General features: G+C 42.6%; 1 protein-coding gene across 1 annotated transcript in view; it reads left to right on the forward strand.

The window, feature by feature from the left end:
* Window positions 1–25,667, forward strand: part of sec23a (Sec23 homolog A, coat complex II component) — a 42,319-nt gene extending 16,652 nt beyond the window's left edge. The window contains exons 9-20 of the mRNA XM_036542799.1: window positions 167–282; window positions 950–1,073; window positions 1,247–1,327; window positions 1,509–1,598; window positions 8,678–8,784; window positions 11,243–11,396; window positions 15,437–15,514; window positions 18,269–18,430; window positions 19,142–19,228; window positions 19,586–19,741; window positions 20,160–20,225; window positions 24,776–25,667. Coding sequence (XP_036398692.1) covers window positions 167–282; window positions 950–1,073; window positions 1,247–1,327; window positions 1,509–1,598; window positions 8,678–8,784; window positions 11,243–11,396; window positions 15,437–15,514; window positions 18,269–18,430; window positions 19,142–19,228; window positions 19,586–19,741; window positions 20,160–20,225; window positions 24,776–24,865 — 1,311 coding nt within the window. The 3' untranslated portion in view covers window positions 24,866–25,667. The remainder of the gene's footprint in view (window positions 1–166; window positions 283–949; window positions 1,074–1,246; window positions 1,328–1,508; window positions 1,599–8,677; window positions 8,785–11,242; window positions 11,397–15,436; window positions 15,515–18,268; window positions 18,431–19,141; window positions 19,229–19,585; window positions 19,742–20,159; window positions 20,226–24,775) is intronic.
* The last annotated feature ends 2,171 nt before the right edge of the window (window positions 25,668–27,838 follow it).

Below are 27,838 nucleotides of genomic sequence, written 5' to 3' on the forward strand. Positions count from 1 at the left end.
GAAAAACGGGCAAGATCGTCCCCTCCTGGCTGCCTCCTCTATGTGGGAGATTAGGGTTCCAGGCAGCAGTCTCAGGTCCACAGTGAACATTCCCAGTAAATCTGCCTGCATGTGCCAGATGTAACTGGAGATGAGGGTGTCTGCTAAGCCAGTCAATGTGTTTCAGCACTATGAGGCCCTGGCTAACCGTGCCTCCACCAATGGACACATCATTGACATCTATGCCTGTGCCCTGGACCAGACGGGCCTGCTGGAGATGAAGTGCTGCGCCAATCACACTGGGTGAGGCCCCTCCCCCAGACCCCATTCCCCAGCAGCTCATCCATTTTGAAATTGGGTTTTCTTGGAGGAGGGTGGTGTTTTTCTAGCAGTAGTTTGTAGTTTTGAGTGTGGTTCTTATTTCAAACTGCTGAAGAAGAGGCATTAAATCCTGTTATAGTATTTATCTGTCTCATTAAGCTGAACTGCAGTCCACTGTGACATTACACTTATACTTGTACAAGTGGTTACCTTAAGGCCAGGGTCTGTAGTATTCACTAGGAACCAAAGGATATATGACGCAAATTCCTAAAAGGATTGTGTGTGATGGTGAAAGCATTTGATTATTCTTTGATTATTTTCTGATTAGATTGTTTATGGCAAATCTCTGCCTTTTCTTTTTCGTTAAGTGTATACATATTTCTGACAAATTTAAAAAAGGATCTGTCCTTTTGGCGATGTGTGTATGCCAAGGACGTTTGATTGGAGCAGTGCTGCAATGGCTTACGCTGGAGTTGGTCTAACTGATCTTTCACAAGTGGTCATAAGGCATTGAAATCTGTTTACTGCTGCTCAGCAAAAAATGCCTGACTGATATTTGTCATGAAAACCACTGTTAAACCACATCTTGTCTGAAGGCTACACTGCAGAAAGCTGTTGTTTATGTGATACTACTGGGTTGATCTCCTAGAGGTTACATGGTCATGGCGGACTCCTTCAACACTTCCCTGTTCAAGCAGACGTTCCAGAGGGTCTTCACTAAGGACATGCAGGGGGCATTCAAGATGGCCTTCGCTGGAACCCTTGAGATAAAGGTACACTTGGAGGTTCCAAGTGTCCTCCTTAATTAGTGTTACTAAGTGTTTAGTTAGAATTTTGCCTTTGAGGTTCTGTAAGTGATTCATTTCAATCTTATATTCCACATCATAATATTAATGTACATTGTTATAAATTTCTAGCATCAGGATTTTATTTTTCTCTTCAACAGACATCCAGAGAGATCAAGATTTCGGGTGCTATTGGCCCTTGCGTGTCTCTCAATGCCAAGGGCCCCTGTGTGTCAGAAAATGTGAGTGCAATTCCTTCTCTTAAACAGCAGCAACCAAATATGGTGTAGGGTTTCACTGAGCTTTATGTCATTGTCTTCATTGTCTTGTTGATTAGCAACTGGTTGCAACTGAAAGTGAATTTATGTCTTTGCTCACAGTAAGCATAATTGTGAGACCTGTACATCCCATTTGTCTGCACAGGAGATTGGAACTGGAGGCACCTGCCAATGGAAGATCTGTGGACTGGACAGTAACTCCACGCTGGCTCTGTACTTTGAGGTGGTCAATCAGGTATGGCTGTGTCATCCTCCTGCAAGCCGAGAATAGATGAAAGGAAAGCTATTGCTTTGTTAAGATGATGTTTTCCTTTTGTTTCTTGGGGGCAAAGCTGGCTCTGTGGTGTTGTGATAAGTGTAATACCTCTAAGTGTCCTACAAGGCTAACAGGATCCAAGCAATTGACTGAAATTTTTTCACTGAAAGTCTTGCTAAGATACTTCCACTAGAGGCAGCATTTTGCCTTTGACAGGGTGTAATTTTAACTAACTGAAACCAGTTTTCCCATTCTGGTCAATTCTGTATTCTAAGATACAGCTTTTAGTATTATTAATTTTGTTGGCCATAGATGTTACAACACACATCTGATAAGGACTGCATGTATATGGCAAGGCTTGGGCTTGAGTCCTACGTGCAGATTTGCATGTAATTGTCCCTCTTTGTTGGTGCATGTGGTATTGTTATGTATATTCTAGTGTGCACTTACATTGGCTATTCATGACAACCAAACAACATTTATTCTGGGAACTTGGTTATTTTTACACTGTAGCCCTGTATACTTACTTGTGTATTTGAAAACAGGCATTGATGGTTTCAACATTTTAAATCTGAGGCTGAGGCAAGGTGAGCATTGATCAAATCAAGCCAGCTACTCCATGTTATGTGTAGTTAATGCTTATTTATGTCATTAGTCATTCTTGAAGCGTAATATAAAGCTACAAGCTTTATATTTACAAGCTACAACACATTGCAGTGGGTGTGCTATCAAAATGGTACAATTAGAATAAAAAGATAAAGACCTGAATAATCTCACTGTGAAAGTCTGCCCTTGTGGTAGTACTGCTGTATTGGCATCACTGCCTTTGTAACCCAGAGTGCCATTTCCCTCTCCTTGTTGGATTTTCTTATAATTTTAAAAGTAAATGAACTGGACCAAAAGTGCACTTGGAGAAAAGCTTTATTTGGTGGAGATGGAATCCGGCAGCATTTCTGCCTGCGAAGCTTTAACTCAGAGAATTGTTACCGTGATCGGCCTTTTATACCATGAAACAAATGGCAACAGACAATAGGTTTACACTGTTGCAACATCAACCAATGTTCCCAATGCAAATCAGAATCTTTTGATGCTAAAGGCCCCTTTGTTTGGTGGTGGTTGCCAGTTGCCCACTCCGGTTGTATTCTACAATTGATGGCTGTCGCCTGCCTTAATCAATTGCTCTCAGCTCCAAATATAACTTGGCGCCAGAGGTGTGGAGTGAATTAGTTCAGCCTACTGGCATGTAGCTAACTTTTGGGATGGAGCTTTCATTTGCTAGCTAAATAGTTATTGTTTCAGACATATTTCTGTACAGAGTTGCAGAGCCAAAACTGATGTCAGCACTAATTTATTGCAGTGTGACGCAGACAGGTCAGACACTAGATGAACAAGTGTGGAAAATGCAGCTGTACTCTTGTGTGTCATTGGAAACGGCATTAGAAGCATCAGTGAGTAGTTTCTGCTAGCTCAGACTCTACGTGTTGTACATGACTCCAATAGTTGGTTAAACTCTTCTCACTGAAAGTCATCTTCTGCAATATAAAATAACTTGTTAGCTATAATACACAGCCACCTAGCTGGATGGCTTTTTTCAGCTGTCTAGGAAGATATCATCTAGTTAGATGTTCATCATAAGTGAATGTTATGATGTTACATAGATGTTACATCATAAGGGAAGTGAAACATGACCAAATCATCAATTTTCTGGGAACAGTAAAGAACTCCCTTTTTGTATAATTGTTAGCAGATTTTTGCAACTGAAATGGTCAGGGAAGTCAAGGTCTCACAAGGTAAGTTATTAAAAGCATTTCAGTGTTGTAGCAGTCAATGTATGATGGGCCCATGTGGTGAATGTGGTGGTGTGTTGGTCTTGGCACAATTGCGCTGGGTTCATCCGAGCTCCTCCAGTCTGATTGTTCAGGGTGGGGTGAACAGGTGTGGCAGTCAAGTGAGCTCTGTGCCATTTCCATGGCTGGTTATCCCTAATGTATTTAGGTCTCCATGGAGAGCTAAGGTGGGCTCCCCAGGGTCTGCTGGGGAGCAGGTGGGGCTGACGTTCCCAGGCAGGGAACTGTGGGACACTGGGGGGAGAGTGATGTCTCTGCCCTGTGGGACAGAGCTCTTAATAGGCTCCTGAAACCTCAGGCGCAGCTTCTTCAGGCTCCCTCGCAAGGCTGCTCGGTACTTCCTGTGAGACGGAAGGGGAAGGAGGAATCTGCCATTAGCCACATCCTAACCCAGCTGCAATCAATACAACCTGTTTGTGTTGAATGCTATTCGCAACACAAATGCAGACAGACAGACTTCTCATCTATAGTTCTCCAGTATCATCGAGTATGTAAAGGGAAATAAAAAATCCGCAATCGAAGTGGATACATTTAAATGATAAAAGACAATGTTTATTTATTTTCCCCCAAATTGTGTAGTGAACCTCAGTAAATCTGAAACTTGCTACACAGGTACCCCTCTTTCTCAGGGTCTAAATTTCCCTCCCACATATTTTGAAGACTGCATACTTATGCGTCATGGAGTTGAGCCAGGGATTGAGGGCGGAGGTGAAGAGCACCAGCCATGTAGATACTGCATCAGCCGCGGGAGGACTAGCTTGCCCAGTGAACGTCTCGTAGAAGCAGATGGTGATGTAAGGCAGCCAGCTCACCAGCAGGCACACTGCAGAGAGTGGAAGTAGAGGGCCAATCACAGGTCAGCACAGGGGGAGAATGAGACCAGAGAGCCAATTACAGGCCAGCACAGGAACTTAATGAGAGCAGAAGGCCAATCACAGGTCAGGTCATCCTCTGAGGCAGAGCTTCCAACAAAGGGAGTATATGATGTGATCATGAATCATGTCATCAGCCACTGACCTTATTTCTATTTATGAACATCTTTATTGATTTCTTACTTTTTGTAAAAGCTGGTTGAATAAAGATGTAAACATGAGTTTAAAAGTTTGTGTTTTGGTTTCCTGTGCTGCTTGTAGTAGACACATGGACTTGTTTCCAGGAACTAAAATTACCCACAGCTTCTCGCTGGGTGCCATTAGGCATAAAAGACTTATATAGGCAATGCCTTTCAAAGCTGGACATGCACACTGCACTTGCACTGATGCTGTATTGTAACTGTATAAATGGACATGTAAAAATAACACCAATACCGTAACTATGAAACTAGGAAAACTACATCAAAACTATGTAAACCTCTGGGTAAGGCCATCTGATAAGCAAACAATGCCAAATAATGTAACAGCTGTGTCACATCGGAGGTTAAGAATTAAGATTTCAATAAATGCATTCAGCTAGAAATTCCTTTCATGCAGTTTACATAAAACCATACATAAAAAATTACATAAAATTCAGAACAAAAGCACATAGGGTTTGTCATGTTCTGCTAAAAATGTGCTTTATGAAGATTTTCAATTTTCAGTTTTTCAGATTTATCTATTTTTTAGCTATTCATTATTTGTTTCTCAAATTTTCTTTAACTTTAGTGATGTAGAATCACCCACTTCTATCTTTTGATGAGGCTTAATATCAAATCTGCAATTTAACTGGCAAGGTATATCTTGTTTGTTTGATTTTTCAATATTTATTTACTGCTGATCGTCATTAGGCTGTGGTATTTCTTTAAATGCTGAAAATTTAAGAATGTGGAAATAGCTTCATATTTTCCATGGTTATTTATACAGTGCACTGTGACCATTGACTGACAGGCGGAGAAGTGTCATATAAACACTGTATAAGGTAAACAATGGCTGAATCTCCTTACAGCTTTCTTGACATTGACGTTCTGTTTTGGTAGTAAATGCCTTATCTGTACTGCCTGCTGCTATATGGAGGAAGGAATTACCTCTTATTTGCTTATTTTAGCAGAGTGAGGCTAAATGAAAAAGGTTTATTGCATCTTATCGGTTAGGATGTTAAATAAGATACGCCAGCTTCTAGTGAGGCTGCCACTTCTGCCACTGCTTCGATATTATATCATATATAAAACCCTACATTCACGTTTCATATGTGGTTATAGTTTTCAAAGAGTACATTTGTGGTTTGCATTAGTTATGCCTGAATATTGAGTTTTAATTGTGAATAGAAGTGTATTGTGCTATTATTTAAGTCTGTAGGTTAAATCGTTGCTCAGAAGAATTTCAAGGATACCCACACCCAAATTGCCCATTAGAAGTAGTTGTATTTTTAACTTCACCTTTAAAAACATGCTGAGTGCAGGCCCTTCAGGAATACAGACACAGAGTTAAACTCACCCACTGTTGCCACCATGACTATGGAGCTCCTGAAATAGTTGTTTGCGGGCACATAGTAGCAGTGCTGCTCGTTGCAAATGAACGTTCCTCGCAGTGCCTGGTTGCGGGCGATATAGATAACATAGGCACACAGAGAGCACATGACCAGGATGGGGAGGATGACCCCCGCAGCGATGAGGAGCACATTGAAGCCTTTGTTGGAGGGCTGGAAGCTGGGTGTGCACAGGAACCTGGTCTCGCTGTAGCGGTACTCCCCAAAGCCCAGCAAGGGGCAGATAGCACCCAGCAGGCAGTAGAGCCAGAGCAGGGCAAGGGTGGCCCAGGCCCTCTGCCGGGTGAAGAGCCGGGCATAGCTCAGGGCAAAGCAGATCTCGGCGAACTTGTCAATGGTGGCCCAGGCCAGGGAGTGGATGGAGCCCAGCTGGAGGAGCACAAAGAGGAAGGCACTGGCCCGGCACAGCGTGCTGTCACTGGCATAGCCCTGTGCCTGGAACAGGCTGTTGTGCACCCCGAAGGGGATGGTGGAGAGCCCCAGGGAGAGGTCGCATAGGCAGAAGCTGAGGGTGAGGACCCAGGTGTCGGTGCGCAGGCTCCTGTTGAGGGCCACCACTAGCAGAAGCACCCCGTTTCCACACACAGAGCCCACACTGGCGGTGATCATGAGGATGGCATACAGCAGGGCAACAGACGCCATATTGGACCACCACCCCACCCCCCCCCCCCCCCCCCCCTCCGGGGCCCTGCTACTCCTCCGCCCTCCTCTTGGTCAGCTCATCCAAGAAGCTCTTACCGGTCACAGTCTCATCTGTGATGTGTGGAAAGTCCCGTGGCTGCGCTAAGTTTGCCTCTACCCTCACCCCTTCCTGGGGGAGGGCTCTGTCCCACGCAGGTCCAAGTTCAATCAAGTGTGATTCACGCTGGGTTTAACCCCTTCCTGTTTCTCCTTCTGCTGACCAGTGCAGCTCGGGCACACTTGGAAGTGACTCAGCTGCGATCACGAGGAAACATGCACTCTTATGACAGCAGTGAATGTTCGCATGCAGAGCACGGTGGGAGGCTGCAGAGAGGTTGACTCCACTGATAAAGGCTGCAGGTTCAGTAGGCGCTTTGTGTTTTGCCACTGCTGAGCTAATGAGAGCAGTTTTGAACTCGAGTGCTGTCAGGATAATTGGCAGGAGGCATGATTCTAATCCAGCGCAGTGAAATCCAATCATTAATTATTATCCCCCTCTGTTTTTCTGAGCTTGCTCACCAATTATCTTTGGTCTTTGATTTTGCTTTTTTGGTTTCTGTTTTTTTCTGGTGAATAAGCAGTATTTTGAATGGCATCCCTTCCAACTAAACAGCCAACTACTAAACATTGGTTTCATAGTTAAGCTAAAGGGGACTGTAGATTTGTATTAGTGATTCATACATGTAAAAATATATATCGGAGGAGGAACAGCTTACTGTGCTAGTGCTTTGCTCGCCTCTCTTTTCTTGTGTCACTTATGAAGGCACAGCATACATACTCAGCACTGTTTTATTGCACGGTGCCAGATTTTTTGCATGATTACTGTGGAAAATCAACATGCACAGCCTGTTAAAATACAGTTTCCAGGCTTTTGTTTTGATGAAATATATTTTTTAATGTCAAAGGATGTGTGGTTTAACATCTGTAACTATACCTATGATTCGTCTGTCAATTGATATACAGACAGTCCCTGTTTCACAGCAGTAAGTGTTTATGAAATGCCTCCTTTTGTTTTTAAAAACTGAATCCTCATTTACATGAGGATTTACATGAAAGACAGGGATGTAAAAAAGTGTCTGATAAGGCAGCAGATTTTTCTTTGTGCAGTAGTTTGTTGTGTATTTATTAGTTTAGTTCGTGCTTTTGAATGATGGAGTATGAATTCTTATCACTGTTTCACTTAAACCTATATTGATCTGACCATTTTTGTTTAGAAGAGAAAGACTTATTGCTGTTTTCAAGGATATAACCCACACCGTTGTCTTCTGATAGCTCAGTACATTGTCTCTAAATTTCAAGATCAAGATCAAGATCAAGATTAACTTTATTGTCCCACACTGTGAGAAATTTGGCTTGGGCTTCCACCCATGCTGCGTCCATACAGGGAACAAAAACATATTTAAGAACATAATAGTCAAAAACATACAGTAAAAAGACAGATAAAAGCATACACTGATGATAGATAAATAAATAAATAGTAAAACCTATAATGCTAAAAAAGTACAGGGAGGCGCTATAACTGGAAATTGGTCATATCATATTAATTGCATCCCTATTACGTATGCCACCATTTAAAATTTTTATTGAAGTAGGGATAAAAGTTTTTCAATCAGCTGGTACTCAGTATGAAGCACATGAGATGGGTCGGTTATGATCTTGTTGGCTTGCCTTAACATAGCCTGCTCGTAGGTAGACTGCAGGGATGGATGCTGTCTTACACCTATTGTCTTCCATGCAGAAGATAATAGGTGTAAGACAGCATCCATCCCTCCATCCATACTGGTGAACGTGTGGTATTTAAACAAGCTAAAAATCTGTAATTTGGTTACATTTGGCTAGCTACCTATTGAATTTCAGTCTATAAAAAATGAATATACTTTCTCCACAGTGAATGGATGAAACATTTTGTTCACTTTTTCCCCTGGCTTGTGTAGGAGCCCTGATCCACAGCAGTGAACTTTTGCTTGTTTTACTTTTGCTTGATTAGCTTCACTGTTTTTGTAGCACAGTTTCATGTGTGCAATGTCTGGATTCAGTACATCTCTCTCTTTCTCTTTCTTTCATACACAGCACAATGCCCCCATTCCCCAGGGGGGGCGTGGGGCGGTTCAGTTCGTCACGCAGTACCAGCACTCCAGTGGCCAGAGGCGCATTCGCGTCACCACCATCGCCCGCAAGTGAGTCCCTTTTCACAGCTGGCCCTAACACTGGCAGGGGGTGGGGGATAGAGACTCCCCTTCCAGCCAACAGCTGAACAGCTGAATGCATTACCTTTGAGTGTGTTTGCATTGAAAACAAGCCCAAGAAGACCTGAACGATGCACAGTATCTCTGCGTGTGTTTCCTTATGGAATGGGAGCCTAACAATGGCTGCTTCCCTGCTTCCTCCCTGCTGGGTTTATGCATGAGGATGAGACATGTTGTGTACTAATGTGTGGGTACAGGAAAAACTGTAGTGATTGATCAGTGTCATTGATTTATCTGATTAACACTGTTTTATCAAGAGAAGAGACTGCTGTAGAATAGCCATTAATGTGCACTCACTGCACAGGTGGGCATAGAGCATGGCTATCACCTGGGAAAGCTGACATGAAATCATTAAATTCAATGAGTTTGCTCGTGACACTTGATAGGGACACATACCATTGAATGCTGACACACTGTACAGCACAATGTGGTATATCAGATGTGTTGTATCAGTCTTTCTGGGTGAGGTTAGTTACCATCAGTAGTCCCCCAAGGGGTTCATGAAGCCTCACTCTTCTGGGATGATGAAAGATTCAGCACAGCAGGGCTGGAGTTTCAAAATGTTGCTGTCAGATTCAGCTGTGAGTTTGCTATACACGCTGTTGTCAAGGTATATTCCGTTGAACAGTGCAGTGTTTGCTACACATTGAATAATCTTGTGTTGTTGTTCTGTCCTCAGATGTGTATAAATCAGAGCTGGCTTTTGGTTTGTCAGTGAGGATTGTGTGAGTGAGAATGAGGCCCTGCTCTTCTTAGCAGGTGTTTGTGGTGTGCTTCATAGCAGTGGAGGCAGTGTGTTCATGTATGCACTGAACACTGCTGTTAATGGCATACTGTTCACCCTCACTCAGCTCCAGTGCTAGCTGTGGGAACACAGAGCCATACTCACACAGTCATATGCAAGTCATTAGATGGACTCAAGGATCCACTTAGTTTTGAGCATGAATATCGTCTCTGTTATTGCTGCTGATAAACATTTTCGCCATTTTTCCAGTGGAGTTCCTCTGTGGTCTTTGCAATGGTGATCAGAAGATATTGTTGCAGTCACTTTAGTTTATAGTAGCAAAGCACTGTTAGTGCTGCAGCCAGACAGAAGCTAGAATGTGCATCAAAAGGCTTTACTGTCAGAGCTGTGCTTCAGGGTCTTTTCAGGTCTTTGTCCTGCATGGCCTGTAGTGTGCTTTGAGAAGGCCTTTGCTCCTGATCTCTAGGAGTCTCTTGTGCAGGATTGTTGAGTTGGCGCATACGTCATTTCTGCTAAATCTCAGATACACTCTGTAGGGGTAATTGTTGCCGTAGTAATTGCAGGTCTGCATCGAGTTCACTTAGTTTCCATAGTAACGTGCTTTCATTTGGAAGAAAAAAAATATCTGAAGTCTTTTCCCCAGAGAGTGAAGCAGGCGAATTAGTCATCGTGTTTGCTAAAAAACGACTCTTCTCTCAGTTGATAAGTTCAGGGCATGGAGGTGAGTGTTTTTCCCCTCACCTCCTGTAGGAATACTCACTGCTGTCTGAACTTTACATTTTTTTTAATGCACACCAGTCCTTTCAGTAACAAAACTGTTGTAATTGTTGAACTTAAACTGTAACCTGCATAGACTCAATCAGTTCATGTTGTGTGGCTGTGTAACCTGATTCCTAAGACCTCGGGTAAGTGGCAGTAGGCGGCAGTGTAGCATAGTGGTTAAGGAGCAGGATGCTGTACCCTTGGGCAAGGTACTTAACCCACAACTGCCTCAGTAAATATCTGGCTGTATAAATGGATAACATTGTAAAGAGCTGTAACCTATGTAAGTTGCTTTGGATAAAAGCGTCTGCCAAATGAATAAATGTAAATGTAAATATACAGTGTATTGATATCCACTGTGCTCTTCATAGCTGACCTTTGTAAGTGTTTACAGTTTGAAAGTGTGGTGACCCCAGCTGTCCCCAGCACACACAAGATCATTAACATTAATATCAGTTCATTAATCATCTTATGGGGAAACCGCAACTCATTTGGGGATTCGACATAGCTACAATATCCTTGACACAACGATGATCTCTTCTCCAATGAGGAGTAATTGCAGTTCCTGCTTAATACTAGCAGCGATCCCAAAAGAAGTCACTGGTGTGCATGTAAAAAGTGATGCTATGTTGTGGTGCAGATCATTTGATTATGATTCTGTCTTCAAATATAGGTTTCAACATGAGAGTATTAGCATTATTAGTGTTGTGGCTGTGGTGTGTGTGTGTGTGCGTGCACAAGAGAGAGAGAGAGAGGGGTTGGTGCTGACCTGGATTCTTGGTGCATCTGTAGGTTTCACAGTGTGAGCATTATTGTGATGTGTGTGTGTGTGTGCGTGCGCAAGGACAGTGCTGACCTGCTGCCCTGTACTCTGACCTGCAGCTGGGCCGACGCGCAGACACAGATCCAGAGCATTGCTGCCTCCTTTGACCAGGAGGCCTCGGCCATCCTCATGGCACGGCTGGCAGTGTACCGCGCCGAGACTGAGGAGGGGCCTGACGTCTTGCGCTGGCTTGACCGACAGCTCATCCGCCTGGTGAGAGGGGACATAAGAAGAGAGAGTGGGTGGATGAAGGCATGGGAGTGGGAGTGTATGTGTATGGGTAGATGAGTGGGTTGGAGGGTGAGGGTGTGGGTGTGGGAGTGGAGAGAGAGGGTGTGGAGTGAGGCTGTGTGTGTGGGTGGATGAATGTGTGGAGAGTGGGGGTGTGTGAATGGATGAGTGGGTTGGTCAAGACAGAGAGTGTGGTTATGTGGGTAGATGAGTGGGTGTGAAGTGTGTGGATGAGGGGATGGCAGTGGATGAGCAGGTTGAAGAATGCACGGAGACTGACCCTGCACTCACACCGGCAGCGACAACAAGCAACCAAGTGGCCGGAAGTCATTCATTTCCAATGGTCGCTGGGCTACACTAAGCAGCATGACGTAGCGAGTTGCCTGGCCACAAAATCGCCGTGACTTGGTGACAGAGAAAGTTAAGCAAAGTTCAACTTTATGAGCACCAACATGCAAATGCTACTTGGTGGTCCATGGTGAAACGGTAGTGTTTGAAGCAATCACACTATTTATAGGAAAATGAATTCCCAAAACATTTTTCAGCAGGAATGCACCTGATTTGTGGGTTATATTAGCGCATATATTGGGTTACAGCATATATTAATAGGCCTGCCTTTAAGAAAATAAAAACATACAACTCCACGATGAATATAGCAAAGACGATGTAAATATAACATATATATATATATATATATACAATGTAAAATATAATATATATTTATAATATTTATTAGTATATACATTTTTTAGAAAATTGATGCATCTCCTGTCAATACATTTGTAGCCCACTTCCTCAAAACTACATTAGCAACATCCACAACCTGGCTGCAAGCGACAGCTGGGCGACAGCAACACAGTAACTTGGCGACATACAGTGACAAAGTCGGGTTAGGGTGTGAGAGAGAGAGGGTATGGAGTTTGAGGGTGTGGGTGTATGGGTGGATGAAGATGTGGAGAGTGAGGATGAAGGTGTGGCTAATGAGAGTGTGGGTATGTGGGTGGAGGGGTGGGTGTGGGGGTGGATGAGTGGGTGTTAGCGGAGAGGAGGTGTTGTTTAAGCCTCATTGGCTGAGTGCATGATTAAGTAAAGGGATGGATAAGCGAAGGGGAAATTGTGTGTGTCTTCATATTTTTTTCTGGTGCATGTGTGAAACACAAGAATGAACGTGTTTCTTTCCATTTTCAATGTCTTCTCCTCTAGAGCTTATGGCTGTGTAACATCACTGTGGTTTGGAGGTGGCTTGGCACTATGGTCAAATTGGCCAGTGAAAGCATTGCATAAACTGCATTGGTCTCTCTAATGCCTCTCTCCAGCAGAGAATGAATAAATGGCTCTGGATAATCCATGTTAGTGAGCACATTCCTCTTCAGGGAAAAATACCTTGAATTTGAGGCGATTTTATTACTTAGTGCCGTATTCTCCCATACGTGTAAGACCAAAAAAGCGCACAGCTATGCACTTTCAGCCTACACACTTTTCAGCCTACGCGTATTCTCCCCTTGACTAAAGTCCATGATTTGCGCGCCATGAGGGCAGTTATGTGCTTCGGGCTGAGCAACCTCAAAATCTGGGCGTTTCTTATGTAAACACCATTTACGTGTATTCTGCCTTTGATTTACGCGCTTTTCAGCTACGCTCTTCTGAGGGCTGTAGTAAGTCAAGCGCCACTACCTGGCGAAACACCATATTGCCAGTGGTCAGTGGTAGGCCTACTTTTAGCATTACACTTTTACAAATAAAGTTCAAAATTTACGATATTTGTGTCATTATTTTTAAACTACAAATAACATTTCTTGTAATCCTATATTACATTGTTAAACAGAAGAAAAATGTTTTACATCACATGTTGTGAGTTCAGTTAGAATAAAACAGAAATATCAATTAAGATGAGTATAAATAGCAGAGCCTTACCCATTCATTAATCAATTTAGCTAATAGAGAGTACTTTGGAAGAATCATAATGAGTGATTACTAATGAATTTTTAATAATAGTCTACTCAGCATGAGTTCAAGCGTGGACACTGAAACATGCATTTTGTTGCACCTTGTCCTCAATAGTGCATTTTTATTCACACTTTCGCACATACGGTCACACCAGTTTGATTAGCCATGATGAAACAGCGATTTAACATTAAAGAATATAGCAAATGCGAACTGAGAACTATGAGAAGCTTAATAACGCTAGTGAAAACATAACGACCCATGTATCATAACGTGCTCTACATAGCATAAAAAAAGGACTTAGACGCAAATGGGAGAATACGGCCCTTATTGCTTAATGTAGCACCCCTGGAATCCTTAAATTGGCTCTCTGATAAAACTCCATGATCTGATATGTATGGATGTTACATTGATTCCAGTTATTGCCTACACTTGTGATAAAGTGCATCTGACATAGAGGGTCAAAGACCTGAGGGCAGAGAAAAGAGTGCTCAAGTTCTCTGCTTCCGACTGTTGAGTTACAGCAGCTCTGGGCTGTCTTAGGCCAGGTGCAGTTTTCAGCTAGCATTCATAAATATTATAAACCATACAGCATGAGACGATTTTGCTAGAGTGCCCTCTTGAATCCAGTCTTGTAAAACTGAACCTTGGACACACATGCTAAAACCTATAGGACTTGTTTGAGGTGCTGTGCTACCTAAGTGTATGACCCTATGGAGGTCTGTTCTGCCAGTAACCAAAGGACCTCGCCTACCAAATGTAAGGATTAAAAAGGCCCGCTGTTGCATTTTTTTTAGCTGTAGGTGGGTAATTGTAATTGGGAGGACCCTTTGTGCTAGTTAAGGGTGTCCTCACACTAGGCAAACCGTACCGTGCCCGAGCATGTTTGACCCCAAAGTCCAGTTCGTTTGACTAGTGTGATCGCTCCGTACCATGCTCGGGCAGGTGGGTTCAGGCATGGTATGCATCAGTGTGATCGCTAATTGTGCCCGAGCATGGAACTCGAACAAGACGTCAATGATGCAACTGTCCCATTTAACAAATATATCCGTTATAGCAACAGTTAGCTGGATATCTGTTAGTTACATGCCCAGTCATAATAATTCCTTTAAACCATCATTTGATTAGCTAGCCGACTTCCTTAAATATAACAAGCTGGCTACCTCCAAAATTCGATTGGTTAGTTCTGTAGATTTATACCTAAAAATACCTCTGTGGATCCCCACATTAGCTTGATTACTAGCTAGCGAAATAAAACTAACCATACTTTACGTGGCGATGTAAGCATTTCTGTTGTCAGGGGCTTAGTCAGAGTATCACAAAGGAAGCAGCCAACCTGTTTAGGTAGCTAGTCTTCAACAATCGTTCAGATAGGTAGCCTGTTAGCTAACTAGCTATGTTTGTCAAATCTATCGCTAGATAGCTAACGTTAGCTCCCCAACCAGTTAGCATCGATTATGCAACGCAGTGATTTTCAGTTAATCGTGCTGCACGTATAAGAAGATTTTTACGGAGCAGCTGGTTAACATTAGCTAACATTATATCTGTTACATTAGGCTACTGTAATCTGACACAAAATATTGGACTGCCCCTTAGCATAATGACTGAAACGTCAGCTGCCTCCGTAAAAATCTTCTTATACGTGCAGCACGATTAAATGAAAATCGCTGTGCTGCATAATCAATAAATCTATAAGGCATGTGAGAGGGCCGTGTGTCACTCCAAATAAGCCACAAAGTCAGTACAATCATGAACTCCATTGTGCTGTGCGAGAGCGCTTTTCTTCAACACAAAAAGTTGCATCGTGATGACGTAAGCGTGCTCGGGCCCGGAACGTTAAGCGCAATGTGAGCACAGGCCAGCGGGGGAGTGGGAAGGGGGGACAATCATGCTCGGCACGGTACAAGGCAACCGGGCCTAGTGTGAGTACGACCTTAGATTTATCTGCCAGAGCATTGTACTGCCACACAGAAATCATAGTGTGACATTTTCCCCGACATACACTCTTGTTTGTTTAATCTTGATAATGGCTGTTCGTTTGTCTGCTGCTAAACCCTTTTTGTCTTTCTGCTTTTTAGTGCCAGAAATTTGGAGATTACCACAAGGACGATCCCAATTCCTTCCGGTTTTCAGAAACATTCTCCCTCTACCCACAGGTCAGTGCTTCCTTGTGGTCAGATTTGCTTAGAAATACCTGAGAGCTCAGTGTTTGCTGACCTAAGGTCAAGGATCTTCACCTCAATGTAGTAAAAATGTGGCAGTATACATCAGGGTTCCATCGTGACTGTCTAGGATATAAATCACAAGGACTGAGCCAGATAAGAGTGTCTGCTGAGTAAATGCATTCTGACTGACTGATAATTAGATTCAAATCAAACCATGGATTCAGTATGCTTCTGAACATTTTAGTTAGGGATGCACGATGATATTGGCACGACATCGGTATCAGCCGATAAAAACTTAAAAAGTTAATTATCAGCATCGGCAGATATGAAAAATGTGCCTGGTCGATAAGGTGACACGTTAACTATGCGCAGGCGATGACGCCAAATGTTTATTATGAGCACCAGCAACAAGCTTCAACATGTAAGCTGTATGGAAGTATTTCTAAGTATCTGAAACAGATAACAAAATTGCTATTTGCAATGCTTGTAAAGCACCAGTGATGCGAGGAGGGGTAAAATATATAGCTAAGTTTCTCACTCTGGGAGGATGCTAGCTGTGTGCTGCTAAGCTTCTCTCTGCTTCTGGAGGGGGGTGAGACCATTTTTAAATAACGCGGCTCCGTGAGGAGAGAATGCGATTTGAAATGAAACAAGACAGCCCACAATCGCCAAGCTTGTGCGACTCGTAGGACTCGAACGGAGGTCCTAATGGTTTCGACCGACCCCTAGCTAAGTGTCTCACCCTGGGAGGATACTAGCTGTGTGCTGCTAAGAATTTCTCTGCTTCTGGATGGTGCGTGAGAAAAATTTTAAATAATGTTGCCCCGGAAGCAGAGACAGCAATGGGAAATAAAACAAACAACCTGCGATCACCTAGTTCCTGCTTTGGGACTTGAACAGAGGGTGTAATTTTTGTGTTTGTACACTTACACAACGACAATGAACAGCAAATAACGTTTTCTGTAACTTTATTGTGTGTCTGCTCATTCAAAATAAATATTGCGGCTCCATAAGGAGAGAATGCGATGGGAAATAAGACAGACCATTTTTAAATTACGCAGCATATATATACACACACACACACACTATATCGGTATCAGCAATTGGCCAAAATGAGTTTGAAAATATCGGCATATCAAATATCAGCAAATATCCAATATCGTGCATCCCTAGTTTTAGTATTGTTACAGCCAGACTCCTGCCAAAGGTGACTACAGGCAGTTACAGGACAATTAGCAGGATAAATACTCCGCACATAAAAGTAAAACAACCCAGCTTCTCACACTTAGGTGTTTGGTCCAGCTGGACAGACGACGCAGGGCGAAGAGTTACAAGATTGTAGCTGGCTAGATAGTATTTATACAGATTAGAGGAAAAGTTAGGTGAAGAGATAGCGGTGCACAAGAATTTCAAAAAGAGTGGTTTGAGAGGGAGAAGAAGGTAATGTGGAGTGGAGAGAAGATGAGTTCTGGAGTACAGTGCGCAAAAGAATGAAATAAAAAAAGTCTGCAATAGACCATCGGACTGGCTCCACCGTCCTGCCCAAAACAACAAAACAAAGCTATAAAACAAAACGCGACAAAACATCCACCGTCTCACAGACTTTACACTCTGTTGCACTTGAGTTCTATACAAGAAAATGGCTTGAATGGCACAACATACAACACTGGTACTCACAATAATCCCCATCGACTGTGCTTGCCACCATAGACATTTAAAATACCTGAGGTGCACACCTTTGTGACCCTGATGTCACGTGACCCATAACCCCTATTGTTGTGCACCCTTTACCTGACGTCATGTGACATACCCGTAACAGTATTGGCACTTTGGCGCTGAAACACAAGCTGGAGAAAAACATGGATGTTTATATGTGAACAAGGCCTATAAGTGGTGAATACAAATCTTTTTATTTGTCAATCTTTTTATTTACTTAACTCGATATGATAGGTGTTTAGGTGGTTATTTTAATTTGAGTGCCCATCAAGTCATCAAATTGGAAATTTGATACTAAAATCTGTACATGTAGAAATTGCCAAATGAGTATCTGGGGCTCAGCTCTTATCCAGAGCAACTGACAGAACTAACAAATTTTACACTGTCCTTTTATACAGCCCATCAAAAATCAACACATTATATTTATATGGAGATGGAATATCAACTATTATTGCAGAAATGCAAAAACAGTGGACTTTTACTCATTGATGGCTGTTTCTTTTCTGCGATCTGAGTTATGTTTATTGAACAGCACCTTCAGGCTTTCAGTAATGTATGGTGTCATTTTGTCGTTTTTGTAATGGAGGCAGTGTTTGAACTTTTGAGCAGTCGCTGACTGAGATGGTAGATATTATTGAGGCAGTTTTTAAAAAGAACAGATTTTGGGGTTCAGTCCTAATCTGGAGTTCAGTCTCACTGTGGTGCTTATTTCTCAGAGAAACAAATTTAAGCAAGTACTACATTTTGTATAAATTGGGCAATATTTTATCTTGGCATCAGTGACCATAGAACTTCGACATGTGAGAACTGAAAAAGTGTAATACTTGATATGGACCTGTACTCGATACTTATTCAGACGTATCTCAGCCCCCTCAGATTTAGAATTGAGGTCATCTGACTCCAGTTAGGTGCAAGGATCTCCTTTAGGAGGTGCCCCCTTTGCTCTTATGGAGTGGTACACCTTTTATGCAGTAGGTTACACAGGTTATGCGGTGGCTCTCTGCTGAACACCCTCTTTTTCCTCTGCAGTTCATGTTCCACCTGAGAAGGTCACCCTTCCTGCAAGTGTTCAACAACAGCCCAGATGAGAGCTCCTATTACAGGCACCAGTTCATGAGGCAGGACTTGACACAGTCTCTCATCATGATCCAGCCCATTCTGTACGCCTACTCCTTCAACGGCCCCCCAGAGGTACCCCTGACCCTGACCTCTAACCTCAGCAGGCTCTCTCAGGTTGCTGGAATGGGCCAATTAGCCCAGACTTGCTTCACTATAAAGGGGCCCATTCCATCTGTGTTAGTATTACTCCAGATAAATGCTTGGGTGCCTTATCTAGCCTGTTGTCCTTTAATGCTATGTTCCTTCGGCTACTTTTTTCCAAACTATTTGTTAATCCGTTTAACCATGCCTTTAGATGATTAAGCCCTTATTGGCAGAACCTCATTTTTCCCCGACATGTAGTGAGTATTAATGTATAGAATGTAAAGTAGACCTCAGTATATGTGCTACAGCTGCATTCTGCTTCTGTGAGTCACAGTGTACCTGGGACAGCTTTTAACTCAGAGCCTCAGTGTGTGACCCCCTTCATCAGTGAGGGGTGAAACGCTGTGTGTCTTATTAAAGTAGTTAATATGCATGGTGCCTCATGGCATCTGTCAGCCCAGTTTATCAATAGTGATAGTTTGTTTTCCCGAACACGTCTGGCCCCTGCTCACCAGGATTAAAGTCATTCACTGCCAGGGTATTTTTAGCACTGAATCAGCCTGATTGCTTTCCACCCAGACAGGTGAGACATTTCATTTATTTTGTTTACTGGTGGAGGGGGGGGCTAAGCTGAAACTGGTAGTGTGTGTTAAAGAGGGACTGGAAGGGCCTGACCGTTAGCCTGTGATGTTTCCTTAGCCTGTTCTCCTGGACAGCAGCAGCATCTTACCTGATCGGATCCTTCTGATGGATACCTTCTTCCAGATCCTCATTTATCATGGAGAGGTAATGGCTGCCATCCTAGTCTGAATGGAGGACCTCCTACAGGCTGATAGCCCCTAGAATGGGTTCTGAAGGGATCAGGGTGTCTCCAGCTGGCTGCAGACTTTCATCTGTTTGTCACATCCAGCTGATCCTGAATCAGTCCTGTAAAGGTCCAGCCACACAACCGGCTGATGTGTAGAATGATTGAAAGTGATTTAACCAGACTGCATGCAGCACCTGAGATGCGTTCCTGGGAATCATAAGCAGAGGGCAACCTGCAGTGTGTGTGCTCTGTGGTGCGTGCAAGGACACGCTGCAGGGCACGCCGCAGGCAGGGATGTGGGGTGAGGCTTTGACTCCACTTCTCTGTCCTGCCAGACGGTGGCACAGTGGCGCAAGGCTGGGTACCAGGACATGCCAGAATATGAGAACTTCCGGCACCTTCTGCAGGCCCCGGTGGATGACGCCCAGGAGATCTTGCACAGCCGCTTCCCCATGCCACGCTACATTGACACCGAGCATGGTGGCAGCCAGGTGAGACAGGGAAGGGACATCATCACTTGCTTCCTGTCCTCCCTGATCACCACAGCATTGTGTGCCAGCACCCCTACTGCCCAAGGGAGGCAGCAGGGATAGAAAGGGAGGAGCTGTCCTATATGACCTATGTGCAGAGAACAAGACACGTTTCAGATCTGCACCAATCCATCTGTTTAGCAGAACATAGATGGCTTATATTCCTGCGCATTTTCTGCTGTATGCCTGGCTACTTTACTGAAGGTTTTTAGGTTATATACCTGTATGTTTCATAAAGGCTCAATGGCAACACCCCTACCCTGGATTTGAACCTATAACCCAGGCTGAGTAATTATTCACAGTTGTCATGTAATGCTGAATAGTGTCTCTTCACATTTGTCAAAAAAATGTCCAACCCCCTGTTTTTTCTGTTCTCCAGGCACGTTTCCTGCTATCGAAAGTCAACCCTTCACAGACTCACAACAACATGTATGCATGGGGCCAGGTAAGATGATGTTCTGTTACGGGATGTTCTAAGCCTGCTGTATTCATACTGCTGCTCTGCATAGCTCATTGTATTCCTCATAGACAACAGTGAAGAGAACTTGTGAAGAGATGAAGAGATGTCCACTAATCATTGGGCACCACAAGTTCTGTGTTAAAGACATGGTTACAGGTCTGCTTCCATCTATCATAATTATGATATATTATCAGCCAGCATAGTTTGCCTCATCTGGCTGAGTGTTTCTGAATAAATGTATCTGCTTTATTACTGGCAGTTACATAGCTGTTTGAGCTGGGCAGTCTTTGAAACATAGTGTGTCCAGCACTTCACTGTATTACTGCATGGACAAGAAAATACTCCAAGGAAACATTGAGGGATAATACATTTTAGTAAATTCATACCAGATGTTTAAGAAAATAATAATTGTTTTTTTTTTTCCTCTTTAGCGCTTATGTCTATTTTAAGTCAAAGCTGAGGCAGGCCTTGGTGTTTCCGCTCAGTTTATATTGAGATGGGTTAGAGTTTGTTACAGGTACTCATGTGAATGTTGCTCTCATTCTCACGGTAAAGCCATTCAGCAGTAGTGCAAAGGACTGACTTGTATATTATCTGAGCTCAGATATGTGTTATAAGTGTCCATTGTTTTCCATAGTGACTGGTGAAGTGTTTCAGAGAAAGCACTGTTAGTAAAACGCTACTCAGCACACACAGGCCAGGACAAACCTGACAAACATGACTTCAGAGTTCAATTTCAGCAGTCAGCTCAAAAAGAGGCAGTAACCATGGGATATGTAGTTCATGTTTGTAAAGACAGGTGAACATGGTTTAAAAAGACAAATTGGGTTTGAGAATTAGGAAAGCTTTGTAAATGTAAGCCCTCGCGGGTATTCACTAGAGCCCGGCCGATACCGATTTTGATATTTGAGGATTTAAAAATCTGATGATATATCGGCCGATTTTCCCTAACATTTGTTATGTGTAGTTATTCAAGAGTCCTCACCAAGATAATGTTTAATGTTTAATGCAGTTTAATGCAGTTTAAAAATAAACTTGTTTTATTGTCATAAACAGTACTTTGAACAAAAGGACAACAAAATATATCAAAGTTTTGATAAATAAGAGTCAAATGTATAAAAATACAGAAAAGTTAAAAAAAATATATATCATGCCATCTTAAACTATGCAGTAAACTGATGCAGTGACGTAGAGTAAACGCTGCTGTTGAATGCATCTGACACTACATGACTGTCTGCTACGAGGACTTGCGACTTAGGGGTTTCATACTACACGTTTGAAAGAGAATCTAGATAACTTTGTTTGGCTACCAAGCCATGTTAGATACTTGTTCAGCTCTCGTGTCCCCTCTAGTTTAACCCTTTTGCACATAACTTATTTTTTATGCCATGTAGCGCATGGTTTGTTATGTTTTCATTAGCTTTTCGTTATTAAGCTTCCCATAGTTTTCAGTTAGCATTTGCTATATTTTTTAACGTTAAATCACTGTTTCCACAAAACTAAAATTGGTTAGAATTTCTCCAAACTAGTGTTCTAATCGTACCAGTTTTAGCTAGGCATGTCACGATTCCAGAAATTTAGTAGTTGATACCAATACCAGTGAAATTCCACAATTCTCGATACCCAATTCGATAAAAACAAAAACAAAACAATAAATCCCATGCACTTCAACATATACTCCTTTATTAAAAACATTTGAACATTACATAAAACAACAACAGTGGCATGTAGCCTTCAATTAATGAATAAAACGAAACAACTATTAACATTACAAATAAGAACAGTGACATGTAGCCTTCAAGTATTTAAAACAAACCAGAGTGTGCTTAATTACAAACAATCAACTTTAATCAATTAAATCAATTAAACAATCACAGCATTTCAATTGTAGTACCCAGCCAAGACATGAAGAAAATATGGAAATAATAAATAGGCCTATATAAAATAATAAAGAGAAACAACTATTAGCATTACAAAAAAGAACAGTGGCATCGTATTTTCTGTGCCTCTGAAAAGCTTCTGATATGGTTGGCTGTGTATGTGTTTGCTGACTTTGCTCCTGCCTCTCCTGGTTGACATCCACCTCTGGCTGATACTGTGAAAGGAAAATGATGAGATTTCAGTTATCAAGTATAGTGCAATGACTGTAAGAAAACAGCAGGGGCTGCACACACAATGTACTAACACACACACCCACACACACCTAGAGTGCAAGCAGTAGTTTAAATTTACTGACATGGTGACAGACCATTAGTCCGGAAATATTTATTTAAAACGCTAACGTTATATTTTGATGACAGATGACAGACTGAACGGTAAGGACGGTAGCCTACTACTATGAGCTATGGTTACATTATGTTAGCCTAAACATGGTAGCCTTTCGTGTTTAGCCATTGCAAACGTCGTATGGAACATAGTTGGCTACACAGCAATGCCAGCTGTCTCAAACAAAAATAATGGTAACATGTATTTCAGGATAAGGATAACAAGGATAACACTTTGGATACGTTGTTAATGTAATGTTAACATGAATTGAAACTCACTCACCTTGAATTCTTTGAATAAATCTGGATGTCCGTCTTTGAGGTGCTTCGCTAAATTGGAAGTGTTTCCTACTTTCGTCTGAAAAGTTTGATGGCACCGTTTGCATACTGGTTTTTGTGAATTTATTATTAATTCCTGATGATCCGCCTCGAACACATAGTACTTCCATACACAACTCTTACTGTTTGTCTTTTCAACAATTCAAGGCGGAGCTGTCGCTGCAGCTGCACTTGTCGCCATCTTCCGAGTGTTGTTGTTCCTCCGTGCTGGTAGGCGTTCTTCTATACTTTAATGGCAGACTAGAACACTTCAGAATTTAGTTTATTGCCAAGAAGGTTTCCCCTACAAGGGATTTTTTTTTGGTATGATGGTGCTCCATACAAATACGTACAATGTGTAGTAAAAGCAACAAGTACTGAAAAACAAACAGGCGTATATGCTGCCCCCGTCAGGTCCGGAAGAATTGCATCCCGATACCTACCGTACTGTAGAAAAACGAGTACCGTCACATTTTCAGAATTTTGGCATCGACTTGGTACCGAAGTATCGGTTCTCGTGAGATCCCTAGTTTTAGCATACACGCTAAACGGCTAATCACACCGGTGTGATGCGCGAAAGGGTTAATAATTTCCAATGCACCGACTGTAACTACAGACATACAAGTCGCAGATATATGTACCATTGCTTCTGTAAGATTTTGGTCCAAATCCCCAAATCAGCTCACTCAATGCAGCATAAAAGTGCACAAATCCTCACACTTAAGGTATGCAACATACCTGTATTCATTTGTCTAGATGGCCTTATTGTAACCACAGTTCTGCTCACAGACTTCAATTGTCACTTTGGCCGCAGCTAGCCATTACGGCCATTGATACCTCTAAAGAAAGCGGTGACAGGTGATTGAGAACTATTCTTGCTAGGGAAGATGATCTAATTACCAGATCTCCTGTGTTTCACCACATGTATGCTAATTATTGTCTATCCTGATCAAAGCTCTGGATCAGTATAAAGAATGCTTTCACTGAGTGCTCAGGGTTCAGATTGACTCCGCTGAACCCAGAGTGCATTTTCACATATTTCTGACAACTGCCGTTCCTGTAAATAAAGAAGTCTTTTCCACTAAGATCGGAATTACTCCTTGTTTTTCCTTACACTTCATTTAGGCAAAATAAGTTAACGCTATAGTTTAACTGCTCATTAACGCTAGCAGTCTTCCACAGATAAACCTAATTTAGCAATGGACAGCATATAAGCGATGTTGCCAGAGAATTTTTAGAAGTGACGTGGGAGAGATGATAGGACCGTTGTTTGTTTACTCGCTAGAACTGCCACAGTGTTTCATAAATAAACCTACAATCAAGTTTGTCAACAGCTTAGCCTACACCACTCAACTACCGTAACATTAAACGTAATTGTGATGTTTGTCTGATGGTACCGGCTTTCACGTTACTGCAGCAAAACCAGGCATGGCTGACATGAACATTGTCAGGCTTATTTAGGCTAAGAGGAGAAGTGATGGGGGATATTTATTATTATTTAAGTAATGTATTTCACGTGGCAATTATCAAGTTACCATGAACACAGATGATCTCCGTCGTGGGCTACTCTGCTTGACTGCTTGGGTCAGCTGATTGTTGTGATTTGTGGTGTTCCAAATACGTGTTGCCAACAGTGGAGTTGCAGTGTGTCCTCTGGTGGACAAACTACGCAGCGACAACACTCATAACATGGTTGAAGGATCCACCTTCTGACTCTGTTTCTTTTTTAATTGTCATTTATCAGCTGTTATAAACGCCGATACCGTTTTGTCTGCCATTAGCTCATATCGACCGATAATATGGATGGAGCTTTCTTTGTCCCTGAAATTGCGCAGTGCTTGGATTGTCTTATTCTGTGTGACTGCAATAAGTCCATTTCAACAATACAGACATGAGTGGATCCACTTTAAGGATGAGATCTTTGCCCATTGTCTTTTGTGTTCATTTTCGCAGGAGTCGGGGGCACCCATCCTGACAGACGATGTGAGTCTGCAGGTGTTCATGGATCACCTGAAGAAGCTGGCTGTGTCCAGCGCAGCCTGAAACTGTGTGCCCCACCCCGAACAGTGATCATCCAATCTTGTACCCTCCCACTACCGTCAGCGCCAAGAAGCCAAGAAGTACCAGTCACAGAGTGGGCACCTCAAAACGGGACACTGGGGCTGTCTGCTGTTCCCCTTTTTACCCATTTAGATATAGTGTGGGTGATGCTTCAGGACTCTGTCAGTGCACCCAGACTGATCTCCCAGCTTCTCTTGTGCCAGCAGTTGAGATAAGAATCAGTGAGTGTATCTTCCCCAGCATTAACACTACAACAGCACATTTCAACAAAACTTAGTCTATACTTTGGATGTTGTATAGTGATGCCCCTGGCAGAATTGTGCCTAGCTTTCAATTGGGCAAGAGTTCTTTTGCGGTACATAGATGGAGTTCTATCCCAGCGACAATTGAAAGTTGATTATTATACCAATGTCATTAAGAGTCTCAGAATGTTTCAGCACAGCTCCCAGTTTATAGCATTGTTTGTCTTTGCATTGTGCATTTTGTAGACTCTGGTGTATGCAGCTTCATAGTGGTTGTTTTGTCTCTGGTAGGTCCGCTAGGGCACAGAACCAGCCTTACCTAGTGCAGACTCGCAAGGTACAAGCATTGCCTTTCTCCCTCTGATACTCTTGTCTTGTCTGTAGCAGTATTACATCTGGCATTTCTAATAAAATACCTTCATATACCAGCTGCTTTAGTGTCCTGTTGGTGTATCTACTGGAGTACTGTGTGAGACTCCAGTACATGCACAGTGAAGATCAGACTTTTCTGGTCAAAATCACCATTCACCACACAGGAAAATTATACCTTTAGCCACTTTGCCAGCAGTAGTGATAAATATAAATCTTCTACAAAATTAATCCAAGCTGTATCTGGGCAAATAATGATCTTGTACTTAATACTATAATGGTTCAAATGGGTTGATATCAGCACAAAACCCTGACCCCTCAGGCAGAAAGTGGGAAGTGGAAAATGATAACCTATAAAGTGTATTGCTTCCTGTTTTTCAGTGGATGCAGTTTTAGCGATGGTACACAACTGGCATTAAAGGAGAAGCATTTTTAGATGACAGTGTGGATTCATGGGAATATCTTATAGCACATCTGATGGCAGCTGTGGAACAGAATCATGCAGGTACACTGATTTTCAAAGAAAAGGGACACTGAGTTCACTGTTCTGTGTGAATAGTCAGTGCAGATAGTCGTCTGTCCTTTTTACAGTCGAATCAAACAGACAGTACGCGCTATAACTGCTGACGTGGCTTACATTTCAGATAAACTGAGTAGCTGGGTTGTCCCCCTGCCCTCAGTGGGACTTTTAACACGCTGTCCTATTTGCGTGCTGCATTATTGAGCCCTGCAATGAATAGTGCAAACACTGATGTCTGAGCTGGGGTTACCCCTCCCCAGCTAGAATTTTGAACTGGAAATGTTTACTGTAAACAGGGTCCCTTTGACATTGCGTGTGGGATTAGCCTCCCCTTCTCACTTAGTCTCAGGGGAGAGGCTGTTTATATCTGTAGCTGTGGGAAGGAGGAGCATTCAGCCAACCCAGTCCTCATTGTCCTAGATGCTTGCCCAAAACTACCTGTCTTTCTGCCTGTCCCTGTCAGAGGTGTCTGAGTGCAGAAAGTCCTGTTTGAAAAAACATGGCACTGTAAATGCATAGCGGGCATTGCAGGGTAGGTGTGTGGTTATCGTGCGGTAACGTGCTCAAAGAATGCAGCTTGTATACGGTACGTTGTGGGTTTGATTCCTAGGTGGTGCTGCTGTTGAGCAGCGTAATAAACTTAACTGACTTCTGTAAATATCCAATAAATAAACTACGTAAAAATATCAGCTACTGTATCTAAGTCGTCCTGGATAAGTATGGCTGCCAGTCGAATAAAAATGATGTTTCTATAATGGTGCTCTGTTGGCAGTCAGGAAACTCCAGTTATCTAGTGCTGGAGTGGATAAGGTATCAATGAATGCAGACTTTATAATTTATCCAAGAAGCATTTAGATGTATAGGACTTTAGATGATGTTTTAGTGTGATGTACTTAAGTTCTGTGTGTTACAGGGACACAGTCTGTTGCCAGGATGTGCTTTTCACATGAAGGGCTCAGTCCTGCTTGGTAGTTTTATGGAGGAAATCCTCCTGGTAGGAGCACTCGGCGCAGCTATAAATGATGATTGCGGTTAAAAATAGAAGCGAAGCCTGCTTGCTTTAATTAAAAGCACCAGCCCTTTGCAGTGCACCATGTGTGCTGGGGTATGTGGGGTCGCCAAGTCCCCTCTGCCTGCCTCCGCCTGCCTCTACCTGCCTCCACCTGCCTCCACCGACCTCATCTGTGTGTGTGACTGCATAGCACTGACAGCCCAGTGCATGTGCAAACACTGAGCCAGATCCCCTGTAATTAAACTGGTGCTCCAGCACTGAAGCTGACAGAAGCAATTTCACTAAGACCTTGTGACCATGTATCCTGTACATTCTCCCAGCCCACAGGTCCTAACTTGGATTTCCTGTCCTATTTTCCTCTAGTTATTGAGAGTCTTGTATTTACAGGCTTTTCTGGCTATAACTACCCATTTTATGCCTTTGTTGTCAGTTCAGGCCTTTGTCGGTGGGGTGATGAGCAGGATCACACATCCATATGCACTAAATGGGTTGTAGTCAACATCAGTGAGAATTTTCCATACATTTTTGCACTTGCACTTCAATAGTGGATTGAAGAAAAATCAGCATTTGATTTAAAGCATAATGATACTAAGATGCACAATAAAAATAATGTGCATCACCACCTACCTACTGTCAGGAGCACATACCAACATGAGTGTGACACTATTATTTATTTGCATGTATATTACATCTATATATACATATATGTAAATATATATGTGTATATATATATATATATATATATATATATATATATATATGCCATTCTGTTTGTCCACTGATAAATGCGCAAAGCTTTCCTCAGCTTCCAC

This window comes from Megalops cyprinoides, chromosome 12, assembly GCF_013368585.1.
Source record: "Megalops cyprinoides isolate fMegCyp1 chromosome 12, fMegCyp1.pri, whole genome shotgun sequence".
NCBI classification, from domain to species: Eukaryota; Metazoa; Chordata; class Actinopteri; order Elopiformes; family Megalopidae; genus Megalops; species Megalops cyprinoides.